The following is a 15,609-nucleotide window of genomic DNA, read 5'->3' on the forward strand; positions in this document are numbered from 1 at the left end:
TTTACCAGGAAAATTTATTTGGACTAAAGAATCTGTAGATGTGTATTCTAAAAATATCAAGAGTCCAACATTCAGAGCAAGATTTTCTGATTTTATTGATACTGATTATGAAAATAGTGACACAATTGTGAACTCATTTAACACTATATTGCAAGATTGTGCAAAACTCTTAACAAAATATGTGGCAAAAATGCCAAAATTCAAATCCCGTAGATGCAATAAAAAACCATGCATGGTTTACTGAGTCATGCACTGATCTTCGAAACAAAGTTCAACAATATGAAAAGTTAGTAAATCAATATCCTTTTAATGGTCAATATAGAAAACTCTTTTACACATACAGGTCTAAATACAGAAGGCTATGTAAATATGAAAAACAAGATGTGCTTGTGAAACACTGATGCCCCCGTATGGCAGCTTATGGCGAAGGTTAAAGTTTCTTCAAATGCAACTCAAAATCCAGGCCAAAAGATAAGAAAAGTTGATACCCAAAGAAAGGTCTTGTCTCGAGGAATACACCTGTGAAATTTGAAAGACCTAGATACAACTGTTCAAAAGTTATGGCGAAGGTTAAAGTTTTTTAAGTAAAAGTCAAATGTCAAGGTCAAGGTCAAAGTGGTTGGTGTCCAAAGGAAGATCTTGTCACAAGGATTACATTTGTGAAGTATGAAAGCCCTAGCACCAACCATTTAAAAGTTATGGCCAAGTTTAAAGTTTTTCAAAAGTAGGTCAAACTCCTAGGTCAAGGTCAAAGGGTCAAAGTGGTTGGTACCCAAAGGAAGGTCTTGTCACAAGGATTACATATGTGAAGTATGAAAGCCCTAGCATCAACCATTCAAAAGTTATGGCCAAGGTTAAAGTTTTTCAAAAGTAGGTCAAACTCCTAGGTCAAGGTCATAAGGTCAAAGTGGTGGTTGATATCCAAAGGAAGGTCTTGTCGCAAGGATTACATATGTGAAGTATGAAAGCCCTAGCTCCAACCATTCAAAAGTTATGGCCAAGGTTAATGTTTTTCAAAAGTAGGTCAAACTCCTAGGTCAAAGTCAAAGGGTCAAAGTGGTTGATATCCAGAGGAAGGTCTTGTCACAAGGAATACACATGTGAAGTTTGAAACCCTAAGCACCAACTGTTCAAAAGTTATGGCCAAGGTTAAAGTCTCATAAAATTTTGCAAAAGTAGGTCAAACTCCAAGGTCAAGGTCAAAAGGTCAAATATGATGGTACCCAAAGAAAGGTCTTGTCACAAGGAATACACATGTGAAATATGAAAGTCATAGCTCCAACCAATCAAAAGTTATGGGCAAGGTTAAAGTTGACAACAGACAGACAGACAAACAGACAAACGGACAAACAGACAAACAGACAAACAGATAAACAGATAAGCAGACAAACAGACAGACAGGACAAAAACAATATACCCCCGGGATCTTTCGATCCGGGGGCATAAAAATCATACAAACAACAAAAAAATGTCATGAAATTAACAACAATCTTGATACCAATCCCAAAACATTTTGGAAAATGTTGCACAAACTAGATAAAATGCAAAATATGTATAACACTTCTCCTGATCTTCCCTGTAAAACATTTTATCAGTATTTCAAAACACTGAATACTGAAAAGCGCAATCTGAATGATTTCCACAAATTCATTGCAGAACAGTTTAATGTTTTAAAACAGAAACTAGAGAATGGTGTTATTCCCCCCCCCCCCCCCCCCAATTACAACTCAAGAAATAATGAATGCCATAAAAAATCTAAAACAAGGTAAAAGTACATCCATGGATTTTATTTCAAATGAAATGTTAAAAAATGGAGGTAGTATATTACTGAAGCCACTACAAAAAATGTTCAACTTTATTTTAAAATTAGGGCAATTTCCTACTCTATGGAATGAAAGTATTCTGGTACTCTTACATAAATCTGGTAACAAACTTGATCCTTGTAATTACAGAGGTATTTCCATCACATCAAACTTAGGGAAACTTTTTAATAGGATTATTCATTTCAGATTGCTAGATTTTATCAAGGATACATCACTAATTAGTGAAAATCAAATTGGTTTCAAAGAAAAAAGCAGAACATCAGATCATATTTTTACAATGAAGTCTATATCGGAGAATTATAAAAACAAAAAGCAAAAAGTTTATGCAGCTTTCATCGATCTCCGTAAAGCATTTGATACTATATGGAGGGTTGGACTTTATTATAAACTTCTGAAATCCAATATACACACCAAAAAGTTCAATATTATATTTTCTATGTATGAGAATACAAAAACCAAGATAAAGTTTGCTAATGGTCTCAGTAAAGCATTCTCATCTGAATGTGGTGTTAAGCAAGGCGTTATCTTAAGCCCATCTCTCTTCAACATTTTTATTAATTAATAGTATTGTTGATGAACTTAAACAGGCAATTGTGATCCTGTTCAAATTGGTGAAATCTCTGTAAATTGTTTATTATATGCTGATAATATTGTTTTATTATCTGAAAGTAAGACTGGGTTACAGAATTGTTTGAACATTCTCGAAACATATTGTTCTAATTGGAAACTACAGATTAATGTTGAGAAGTCTAAAGTCCTTATTTTTAACTCAAATGTAAACTTTGTATCAATGAGTTTACATATAATGGAAGTGTCCTTCAAACAGTATTAAAGTTTTGTTATCTTGGATTAACTTTAAAATGTAATGGAAATCTGAATTTAGCTATGTCAGTACTTATGGAAAAGGCCAAGAAAGCTTATTTTAAGATTAAGAAAACCCTTGGTTTGGATAACCCATGTAAACTTTTGGAAAAACTTTTTGACTCTATTGTAACACCAGTTCTTCTTTATTGCTGTGAGATCTGGGGTATTTATGATAATAATTTCACATGAAATTTATTAAGGAAATTTTAGGAGTACATTGTAAAACTACTAATGCTCCCTGCAGAGCAGATTTAGGTAGACATCCTCTGTGGACAAAAATACATTTTTTATATATAAAATTTTGGAGCCATCTTATTACTTCCAAGAATACTTTAGCATTTAAAATCTATAAAGCAACAGTTGAAACAAACTCTTGGACTAAAAATATTTTTTTTCAATTTTCAACAAGTTAGGATTTTCATTCATTACTTAAAAAGAAAATTCAATAAAACCACTTATAAGAAGCATAAATCAAAGAATATCAGATCAATGCTTACAAGAGGAATATGCAAAGATTCATAATTCACCAAAACTAAAATTTTACCAAATTGTTTTTGATCATTTTAAACGCTGTGGATACACTGATATATTAAAAAAGAGAACAGAAAGATCAATTATTAACAGGTTGAAACTTAGTGCACATTATCTTGTCATAGAAAAAGGGAGACATTTGTCTATACCCACAGATAAAAGATTTTGTAATATTTGCAACACAGGAGAGATTGAAGATGAAATTCATTTTCTATTCAACGGCCAAAAATACAATAATCATAGGTAAACTTTTGAAAGGAATTTGTTGATTTTTTTTTCAAGGGAAAATATCAAATATGTCTTATACTAAATGAGTTCTGCTCTGCTTTAATAGCCAATGCCCTGAAATACTGAAAATAACACACTCATTTATTAAAAAATGTCATATATCTAGAAATGATTGTATTACATAATTATTGTACAAATGATTGTATGATTTATGCATATCTTCATATTAGAATATTGTTTAAATGTATTGTCATATTGTAATTTTTGAATTTACCGGGTGGTAGTAAATACAAAAATTACAATATTGTAATTTTTAGCTCACCTGAGCTGAAAGCTCAAGTGAGCTTTTCTGATCACATTTTGTCTGTAGTCCGTCTGTCCGTCTGTCTGTAAACTTTTCACATTTTCGACTTCTTCTCCAGAACCACTGGGCCAATTTCAACCAAACTTGCCACAAAGCATCCTTGGGTGAAGGGGATTCAAATTTGTTCAAATGAAGGGCCACGCCCTCTTTCAAGGGGAGATAATTAAGAATTAGTGAAAAATGAATAGCATCTTTAAAAAATCTTCTTCTCAAGAACCACAGGGCCAGGAAAGATGAAACTCATATGGAAGCATCCCCAGGTAGTGTAGATTCAAGTTTGTTCAAATCATGACCCCCGGGGGTAGGGCGGGGCCACAATGGAGGATCAAAGTTTTACATAGAAATATATAGGAAAAATCTTTAAAAATCTTCTTTTCAAGAACAGTAAAGCGATGAAGAGCCACATTTATATGGAAGCATCCTCAGGAAGTGTAGATTCAAGTTTGTTCAAATCATGACCCCCGGGGGTAGGGCGGGGCCACAATGGAGGATCCAAATTTTACTTAGAAATATATAGGAAAAATCTTTTAAAATCTTCTTCTCAAGAACAGCAAAGCCATGAAGAGTCATATTTATATGGAAGCATCCTCAGGAAGTGTAGATTCAATTTTGTTCAAATCATGGCTCCCGGGGGTAGGGCGGGGCCACAATGGAGGATCAAAGTTTTACATAGAAATATATAGGAAAAATCTTCTTCTCAAGAACAGTAAAGCCATGAAGAGTCATATTTATATGGAAGCATCCTCAGGTAGTGTAGATTCAAGTTTGTTCAAATGATGACCCCCGGGGTAGGGCGGGGCCACAATGGAGGATCCAAATTTTACTTAGAAATATATAGGAAAAATCTTTAAAAATCTTCTTTTCAAGAACAGTAAAGCCATGAAGAGTCATATTTATATGGAAGCATCCTCAGGAAGTGTAGATTCAATTTTGTTCAAATCATGGCTCCCGGGGGTAGGGCGGGGCCACAATGGAGGATCAAAGTTTTACATAGAAATATATAGGAAAAATCTTCTTCTCAAGAACAGCAAAGCCAAGATGAGTCAAATTTATATGGAAGCATCCTCAGGTAGTGTAGATTCAATTTTGTTCAAATGATGACCCCCCGGGGGGGGGTAGGGGGGCCCAATGGGGGATCGAAAGTTTTACAAAGTTTAAAATTCAAGCCCCCCCCCCTGCCGTTCATTACTGAACTGATTTGTGCCTTAGTCTAGCCAGTGTGCTCAGGTGAGCGATGTGGCCCATGGGCCTCTTGTTGTATTTACTACCACCCGGTAAATTCAAAAATTACAATATGACAATATGAACAGTTGATGATTCTTGTATGTTGTGCCTTTGCCAATTATTGCAATTGTGTTTGCGCCAATAAATATTGTATTGTAAAAAATGATATTGTCCCATGGACCCTTATTGTGGTGAGGACTTGTCCCGAGACACATTTAGATCGTTCCGAAGGTATATATTTTTTTAATGCCTCCAGTTTGTTAGTTCGGATTAAAACTATCTAGATCTTTTGGTAATTAAAGGAACAGTATTTAGTATTGTCCGAAAGATATTGGAGGTTTAAAATATTTATAGGTATACACGTACATTTAAGTAACAAAAATTGCTAGTTACGCCGACAGAGGGATAAATCATAAGAATGTGAATAAGCATGATAAGCAAACATCTTGCATTTCTTTTATTGCATGGAGCTTCATGTATTTGGCCTATGAGTTAAAGTAAAAAAATATGCATCTTATCTGGAACTGGAAACTGAAGTGTTCACAAAGGTACACTTAAGCTATGAGAGTTGGGTCCCGGTGTTTTGCGAAAAATAAAATTTCGAAGTTTGTTAACTTTTTATATCAGGGGTATTAAACAATGCCTTAGGAACAGAGTTTGGTATATTATATTACATTAAAGTATAAAATAATGCCGAACGATACTGGCTTTTAGGATGGGGGTCTAGCTGTTTTATCACATTTCTATTAAAATCATATGCAGACCAATATTCAACGACATCGAACCGTAATTTTTCCATTCGCCTCATTTGCACAGCATGTATATTTTGATTTAAACTTATACATATCCAAAGGGCAATCGCATTGTTATTAAAATTACCCCTTACGTTTTATTATTTGTCATGCCGTAGGTTGTGATTGCACACAATTCAATTACATGTATAATTTACACTTGGAAAAGCAAATAAATACTGTATATTTTATTATCCCCCTCGTTCAGTTTTATTTATTTGATTGGAATATGAGAAGATCAGACAATGGATGAATAAATTAGAAATATACATATATCAAGGCAACATTCGATCCCGGTGCAAATTACGTCACTTCGGTTACTTCCGTTTCGCACAAGGAAAAACTAACCCACCCGCTAACTAACACACACACATAGCGCGTTAGTATATCCCCTCCGCAACTCCGTTGCGAGGGGATAACAATCAAGACTTAGTATGAAGAAATATTTAGAATACTGTAAAATCATATTTTCGAGTTGTCAAATTTCCGTGGTTTAAGGAAAAATTACTGGTTCGAGGGATTTGAATTCGTGGTTAAAGGAGAACCACTTTACTATAGTACGAAATTTTAACATTTCGTGGGGGATATGAATTCATGGGTCTGTTCAGACAACAAAGATTACCCCCTCGAAAATTAGTGATTCCACGGTATTTTATTAAAAAAAAAATATGTATGTTATCATGAAGGAATTATTCTATTAAAGCAATAAAAAATAATGTTTCATTTCCTCCTTATATGCGCGCACAAACCTGCGGCCGATAATAAAACAAAATAAATACATGAAACAATAAAACATAAAAGTTCTTAGTATGGTTTGTTTTATTCCAATTTCGCATCTAGACAAGTGGCTTAACACGACTGACTAAATTAAAAAGCCAAACATTAACTTTAAGCAGTTTTATTCTTAAAATTTCTATGTAGTTTAACAAATATTAGCATCTGTTGCCGATTTGTCGAACTTGGCACAAAGAGCGTTCTAAATGTTTAACCCATTATAATTAGGCCATTCCAAATTTTTTGTTCAGCGTCTACCCAAACATCAAAAATCTATCTTTCTATCAGTATCAAGGAAAAACACAGATCAACTGAAGAAAAAAACAATAATGATAAAGTTTATGACGATCATTCGAGAATTTTCTTTAAATAATGACAAAAATAACGATACAAATCTCAATATCTGGCCCAAAAATTTAAATTAAAAAAAAAGAATATTTATTAAAATAAGAATGATATATGTCAATCCCAATAGAGTTAAAAGAGATACGAATTTTTGTAAGGCTGTGTGTGTGTGTGCGTGTGTGTTTAATTTTCATACCCCAAAACCAATCCGACCGCGGATTTAAATTAAATTTTTGAATTTCAACAGATCAGTAAATAAGTTTTTCTAATAAGTTTATACTTTAATGTTATAAATACTAATAACAAATGTAGTGGATTAGAATCTGATTAAATCAGATTAATAAAATCAGTCACTGTGACCTATGAACATATATAATCTGTTTCCGCCCAAATATTTAACTGTGGCTAAAAAGGAATTATATTCACAATATAAGAACATATAAGTTGAAAGAAAACCCTCAATATTTTTTATACTGGATTCAGTTACATTTATACATACATTTGTATGTCAAATGGCGCGCTTTTTGGTAGTGATTTAAAATATTAATTTAAAAAAATGGAGATGAACATCAGGTTGATGGTGTTACTAACTGGTATTTCTCTGTGTTTTATTCGAAATGTTTTATGTACCTCTGCTGCGAACGTGAGGCAACTGACTAAAGACCTGTTAACTAACTACGACAAAAGAGTGCGCCCTGTAGGTGACCAGAGTCAAACCCTTAAGCTTGATTTAAGTTTTAACCTCTGTGGAGTCAATTCAGTTGATGAGGTGGCAGAAAAACTTGTTACAACGGGTTTTATCTATGCTGTTTGGACTGATGAAGGTTTGACATGGAGCTCTGCAACCAACAACAATATTAATTACATATTTTTAATGCAGGTACATTTTTCTTTGTTTTTGAAAGAGTGTTCGGTATTAGAAACATTTTATTTTTTAAATATTAAAAACAATTTAATACTTTAAATACTCCTTTGAAACCTGCTTTCGGAATTTCTTTTCAACAGAACTTCCATATGAATTTCAAAGTGATAATTTTCCTCTTAATTTAGAATGACATATGGAAACCAGACCTGGTACTGAAGAATGGCTTCACGAAGTTTAAAGAGATGGGTGGAGATTTTTACTACGTTCATGTAGGTAACGATGGACTGGTGCAGTGGAGGCCGTACGAGGTGTTCGAAACCAGATGCAGCATTGACATTACTCGATTTCCTTACGACAAGCAAACATGTAATATCATTTTCATTGTTTGGAGTTATGTTTCCGTTGAAGTAAGCATCACAAAATCTTCAGGGGGATTAGTTTTTTATGAATACGAAGAAAACAGTGTATGGACAGTGGAGTCTACGAGTAATGTTATAAGCAACTATGGAACCGAATCACAGATTACTTTTATCCTTAATTTGAAACGAAAACCTCAGTATTACGTCATGAATATGATTATCCCTGTTATATGTCTTGGAATTTTAAGCCTTTTGGTTTTTATCATCCCAGCTGATGCAGGAGAAAAGATGGGCTACTCTGTGACAGTGTTGTTATCCTTTGCAGTCTTTCTGACCATGATCAGCGCGGAATTACCAGTCAATTCTGAAAGTACGTCTTTTCTGAGTTTTTATCTCATTCTTCAAATGGTGATTGGAGCTTTCATTCTTGTCATCACCGCAGTACAACTTCGACTACATCACAGAAAAAGCAGCGTTGGTATAGCCAAGTTCTTTATTTATATCGTAAAATTTGAACAGTTCTTGAGATGCAAAAAATCATGTCGCTCTTCAAACACCACAGACGTTAAACCAATGGATTGTAGCGACGACAATAAAGATGAAGTCGTTTCGGATGACTCTGATATTGACTGGAACGATGTCACTTCTGCTATTGACTTTCTTTGTTTCTGGATTTTTCTCTTAGGTAACACAGCTTTGACCATTTTTCTTTTTGCTTACATTACTTCTGGATAGATGCAGTTCACATTATTTTGGTTTCTTTTCCTTTACTTCTTTTATTGATATTTTGATCAAGTAAGGAGTTATTGCTGTAGATGTTTGAAGTGTTTAACACCGGCATTGTAGATCAGTCATATGTTCATGAATGAGACAGGTGTAGTGCTAGTGAAAGAAGAGTGCGAGGATGACATATTGAAGCATCTTCAAATGAAAATGTGTTTGAGAATGATAGTGTAAGTCATGCATTTGTACATGAAGACAAAACGTTAAGAATAAGAGAGCGAGGTTGACGATTGCATTAGCTTCGACGCCAAATCAAATGGAAAAATAGCTGGTATCTAGAGAGTTGGAAGGAACATTTCTGAAATAATTAAAAAGCAAACAAACAAACAAAAAATGAAAGAAAAAGTTTACAAACCATTAAGTGTGTACAAGATTTGTTGAAATTCCAAGGACAAATATTATTAGCAATTCGGAATCTCTAAATCATATCTTAAAACATGCCATAAACTGGAAATAAAAACTTCTTTTAGATTTATAATTAGTCAATACCTTGAGAAGTATCATATAGGACCAATTCAACGACTTTAGGAAATAGGAACAGGAAAGTTTAATAGACTTGCAAAGATCCCAACAATTTTTTTTTAGTGACAAAGACTGTTTGGGCCTCAAAACAACAGAAGAATGTACAGATGCTTCCGACACTAAATTCAAAAAGGACCAATCTACTGTGACAGCAAGATGCCCCCTTTTTAACACGGTTGTTAGGTAAAAAAAAATGTTAAAAAAAAAATGAAAAAAAAATCAACGAGAGGCTAACAAAATACAAAAATCTAAACAAATAAAATTTTGATTGCTTCCCCAATACTTTCCATTTTCAGTAGGTTAATAAGAGTAGTACGTATGCGTTATCTTTTGCTGAAATGCCCATAAACGGAAAATACTCCAATGTACTTTTCAAAATAGCTTTACTTTTACCTGTGTAAGATTTAAAGAAAACTCTTCAAGGATAGTTTCATTAAATTTATAATCCTCATGCAGTTTACACTATATATATATTCCGTGTTTTGACTCTTTTCACACATATTGATGATATGATTCTTTGTTCATTTGTCTTTTAACTTGCTTTAAAAAAAAATAGGTCAAGTGCAGTATACGGTATTGTAGTTCCTGCGGATTTTCAGTTTTAACAAAATGAGTAAATAGTCCTCGTATCTACCCTATTAAAGTAATGAATATTTATTGTAGTTACATATTTATTCATAACATTTACATAATATACATATTCATTAAATTTTGAATTAACGATAAATATGGGGAAACAGGACAACAGGTAGACAGGTCAGCAGGTCGACAGGTCAGCAGGTCGATACATGTATGTATAGATGTTCACCACAGTTATTCAATTACACTTGACCCGTTCAAACTTGTTAAATTTCGTTATTTAAATTCTTACTATGGTTTCAAAGTTATTTAGATTTAAGGATATCGCATGTCATAAATCAAATTAATTTAAGTTGATATATTAATATACAACTGAAAGTTTAAATATATTTTTACCAAAATACCACGATTTCATTTGCATACTTGCTGGCTATTCCCGTGTCTACCTGTACACTTTTAAATCTAATAAAATTACATTGACCTGCTTACCTGTCGACCTGTACACACGTTTATTAGCTAATATGCTTACCTGTAGACCTGCTGACCTGTCGAGCTGCTAACCTGTCGACTTGCTGACCTGTCGACCTGCTGACCTGTCGACCCGCTGACTTGTTGACCTGTGCACATTTATTCAATAACCTGCTTACCTGTCGACTTGCTGACCTGTCGACCTGCTTACCTTTCGACCTGCTGACTTGTCGACATGTTTACCTGTTGACCCGCTGACTTGTTGGCCTGTACACGTTTATTTACTAACCTGCTTACCTGTCGACCTGTACACATGCTCATTTGCTAACTTGCTTATCTGTCGATCTGTCAACCTGTACACGTTTATTTGCTAACCTGCTGACCTGTCGACCTGCTGACCTGTCGACCTACTGACCTGTCGACCTACTGACCTGTCTACTGGACACAAATTCATTAGCTTGCCTGCAATTCCCTCGACCTGTATTTTAAACTTTCAATAACAGTTACTGCTTATTTCTTTCACATTGATTTAATTTATTGTTTTAGTTAATACAAATTATTATTCAAATAATTTAAAAATGAATACAAATTAACGTCAGATTTTTTAAATAAATGCGCCATGTTCCCCGGAACTACTTAAACGTATAGTATACTTGGGCCGAGATTCTCAGTGACCATCGATCGAACGACAGCTAGGTTGAACATGCATCTGCAAACATGGTCATTATAACGAACTCCTAGTTTTTCGAAATGATGATTTTCATAGATACGGTGACACCTATGAAGAGGAGTAATCCGATAATAATTCAGTATAAAAATTAGGACCAAACAATTTGTTTTAAATACACAAATTAACATTGGTATTTGCAGGTGATTTGGAAACATTATCCTCTTTGTATAATTTTGGCAGAATAGCAAAATATCGTCTGGCCCTTAATTCTATTTATTTATTGAACTGGAGCCGTGTGAACTTTTCTATAATTGTACGAATATTAGCACCTGCTGCACATTTGTTGTATTTTGCACATAAAGTGTTTAAATATTTTCTATTGTACATTTGCATGTACATGGATGTAAAAAGCAATTTTGGGGGGGGGGGATTTCAGTCGGAAGGAGACACAACCAAGCAAAAAATGCCTTGAAAGAATTATGGGGCGCAACCATAACGTAGCTACATTTTATGTTTTCTATCATATAATTATATAATTATTGGCAAAATTATTAGGTGGAGTGGGGGGGGGGGGGTCATTGTTCCGACTGGCTTGATATAGTCCAAAGTATTGAAAGTATTGTTCTATCTCTAAAAACCGTTCTCTTTTAAAATCCATCGTTTTTTACCGAAAAGCTATGCTGTCGCCATGTTCACTTTAGACTTAAGACAGGTATCTAGTTGTCTTAAGAAGAGAAGAATAGCATTAAGATAGATCTTAAAGCAATATATGGCGTATCTGAGCTAAAAAATAAAAATACGAGATTGAGTGTAGATAATCATGATATATGTTATTTACATTCAAATTAAAATTTTCACCCATTTTGAACTTGAATAACCTCATGTTTCCATAGTTAGACTTAGTTTAAACTGTCTGTTAATTAAATGAGGAGTCGGTTAATAAATCGGTTATTGTTTTAAAGGATGACTGCACTTAAGGACATGCGGAATTTGCGACAAAGTAAACTTTCAAAACAAGCATTTTTCTTTTCATTGCAAGAATGGTCAACATCCAATCTACAACTTTATGTAGTTACGTTTAATAAAAGTGTGTATTTACGAAGTTCAAATCTGTTTTCAAAGGCAGGGATCATCACAATTTCTTGAATCTCCGTTTGATAATGAGGACGCCCACTTTTTTACTGACTTTATACATAGTCAGCGCATGTTTGTCTATTGTTCTACGTTTAACAGTAGTTGTATATTTGCATAAATAATAATGTGTTAAAAGGAGATTAATAGACAAACATGCGCTCATGATTAAAAAGAGAAAAAACTGCTTCTTCTTACATTCGCTCTCTGTGTTGTAACCAAGGATTGTGACATGTTGAATATTATAATTCACCACGTGATTTCTTACTTCAGGTAACTTTGTGAATACTAAATTCCGTCACGTGACTTGTAAAGGTAGCATGTTTTGTGTTAACTAGGACACTGTGTTCGAACACGTTAAGTCATCTGGCATTGATATAAAATCTGCTTTAATTACATTGACGTGCTCATATTGTTAATTTCGTTTTGAAACCTTTGTCAGAAGTGTATTTGTGCCATACAGAATGGAGAGGGAGACTGGAAAGAGTGATCACGTTCTTTTTTTTCAAACATGTCATTGTTATTTATCAAGTCTAATTTTAGACCCATTCTTACAATGTTAGCTCCACCTCTCATGCATAGCTAATGTTCAATCAAGGGCAGGTAAGTGTAAATTCACTATATTTGGAAAGCAGTAAGGACAAAAAACATTGAATCATTTTATTGTATCACAGTCTAAAATCATTTTAAGATTTAAATGTGGTTCCAAATTGACAGTATTCTTTCATAAACACACAAAAGTGAGATAAGGTTTAGATATAAAAGCAAGAGAAGTAACCGAAAAAGACCCCAAAACAGGCGTTAAGTGCAGTCATCCTTTCAAATATCTTTGAAACGTGATTGATTTAAACTGTGTATTTAAAGGAAAGTCCCATCTTTATATAAAGTAATAAAACAAATAGAAAGATCTTTTTAATTTTAGTTCGTCTGAACTTAAAATATACGCCATATATGACTTTAAGATATCATAAGATATGAGAGTTTCATGGCCGTAGGAACCGGGGGAGGGGGGGCACGGGGGGGGCTGTGCCCCCCCCCCCCATAATTTTGCCGATATATAGATTACTATAGAGAACATAGATACTATGTCCTTGTGCACCCTCAATTTTTTTTTTTTCTTTTTGCTTGTCAAGAAATTTTTGGTAGTTGATAGTGCCCCCTCAACTGAAAATGTATGGCTGTGCCCCCCCCCCCCCCCCACTGAAATTGCTTCCTACGGGTCTGTGCCAAATGGTGCGCGTTTACAGCATACTTTTTTTTTAAAAGAAAAAAACGAAAGCACATGTGACTTCAAATCACACGGTCTGGAATACGCAAAATATCACTTTAATGTATTTTCTTGCTGAAAGTCGCGGACAAAGATTTGATTATATTACAGGTTGATTTTTAAAGAAAACACATCGCCTACGAGTATTTTAATACACCGCCAATTTTGCAGAAAAAAACACGATTTTTTTTTAATTATTCTTCTTTGCTGTTCTACATAATACATGTACATGTAATTGACTACAATAAAATTTAACACTGGAAGTTCTAACCTACAACGCCGTATTTTAACGTATTTTTTCTGTTTCCAGAGAATTCATGTTATTTTGATTTGATGCTTGTGCCCCTAAATCATGTAAATATTAACTTCTGATAATTTTTCAATGCTCGATAAGGAATTTTTCCTAGATAGTGTCCACCCTAAACTGAAAATTTCTAAAATTTCTTCCAACGGCCCTGTTCATGGATACAAAGATATAACCAGTGCTTTTGAACGAAAAAGTCTTGGGTCGTTCTCAAATGCATCATTCATGCCCATCAAAGCAGAAGGAATGAAACTGTTCAGGTTAACACCTGTCGATTATCTTTAACAGATTAACTGATGGATATTATTTTCAGGTTTAACTATATTATCAAATATTTCTTAGGTACAATCAAAATAAAGCAAAACAAGCACTCTGAGAGTATTGCATTAGCAATACTAGTTCTCTACCGGCAAGTGTAATCTGGTTCCCGTTAAAAATTGAAAATGCATTAATCCGTCAAAAATCAGTGAAGTGAAACGAAATGCAAACTTGATTTGTAAGTCATCATGGTAAAGTCACATCCCAAAAATCAGCTCAATATCATTCTGCAAGCATTTAGAAAAAAATTGCGGAAAACCCTGAAAAATTGAAAAGGTCCTAATTCCGTCAAAAATCATCGAAGCGGAACGAAATGCAAACTTGATCTTAACTCATCAAGATTCATTCACATACCAAAATTCAGCTCAAGATCTGCAAGCGTTTAGGAAAAAGGTGCCGAAAACCAAGTGGGACAGACAGACTGACAGACAGACAGAGGGACAGACAGACGGACGGACAGACTCAAAGGAAACCTATAGTCCCCTCCGGTTTCACCGGTAGGGGACAAACTAGCATTCTGAGAGTATTGCATTAGCAATACTAATCCACTACCGGCAAGTGTGATCTGGTTCCCGTTAAAAATTGAAAATGCCATAATTCCGTCAAAAATCACTGAAGCGGAACGAAATGCAAACTTAATCTATAACTAATCAAGGTAAAGTCACATACCAAAAATCAGCTCAATATCTACAAGCGTTTAGAAAAAAAATTGCGGAAACCCCTTAAAAATTGAAAAGGTCCTAATTCCGTCAAAAATCAATAAGTGAAAAGAAATGCAAACTTGATCTGTAACTCATCAAGATACACTCACATACCAAAAATCAGCTCAATATCTGCAAGCGTTTAGGAAAAAAGTGCGGAAAACCAAGAGGGACAGACTGACAGACAGCTAGACAGACAGACATACGGACAGACGCAGAGGAAACCTACAGTCCCCTCCGGTTTCACCGGTAGAGGACTAATAACAATCCATAGTTTGCAGAACACTGTAAAAACATGTGCACATTTAAATAAAGTCTTCATTTCTCACCATGCAGTTTATAATATCCTTTACGAATAAGAAATGCGATTTTCAAAATCCTCTTAATATATAGGACATGTCCATGACCGAAATTTTAATCTTTTTTGAACATCAACAAAAAAAAACTACTGAGGATAGAATTTTTTGGTTTATTAAGAAATGCATTCAATGAGTTTTTCAAAAGATCGAAATGTATTATTTCTCACATGATAGGTTGACTAAGCGCAATAAAATTTGAATTAGCATTTAAATGATTCTACTCACTTTTTGTTTATGACAGGTCAAAAAAATAGCTGACCACTTGAACCTCGACGTAGGGATTCGTTTTTTAAGAATAGAAAAGTAATAATAAGGTTCATTAAGGACCCTCTATACACC

General features: G+C 34.2%; 2 protein-coding genes across 2 annotated transcripts in view; both read left to right on the top strand.

Moving 5' to 3' along the window:
* LOC133180983 (fumarylacetoacetate hydrolase domain-containing protein 2-like) overlaps positions 1–15,609 on the top strand; it is a 223,724-nt gene that overhangs the window by 47,237 nt on the left and 160,878 nt on the right. The window lies entirely within an intron of this gene.
* LOC133181172 (acetylcholine receptor subunit beta-like) lies at positions 7,501–8,903 on the top strand. The gene is made up of 2 exons (XM_061315712.1): positions 7,501–7,824; positions 7,995–8,903. The coding sequence occupies exons 1-2, from the start codon at positions 7,501–7,503 to the stop codon at positions 8,901–8,903; spliced, it is 1,233 nt and encodes a 410-aa protein (XP_061171696.1).

This window comes from Saccostrea echinata, unplaced genomic scaffold (genome assembly GCF_033153115.1).
Source record: "Saccostrea echinata isolate AGI-Se365-2 ecotype Australia unplaced genomic scaffold, CSIRO_AGI_Sech_v1 ptg000008l, whole genome shotgun sequence".
In the NCBI taxonomy this organism is placed as follows: Eukaryota; Metazoa; Mollusca; class Bivalvia; order Ostreida; family Ostreidae; genus Saccostrea; species Saccostrea echinata.

Excerpts from the sequence above, each read along its gene's own strand:
- LOC133181172 (XM_061315712.1), top strand. The coding sequence starts at position 7,501 with ATGGAGATGAACATCAGGTTGATGGTGTTACTAACTGGTATTTCTCTG. Across the intron at positions 7,825-7,994 it reads ATTACATATTTTTAATGCAG|AATGACATATGGAAACCAGA; the intron begins GTACATTTTTCT and ends CTCTTAATTTAG.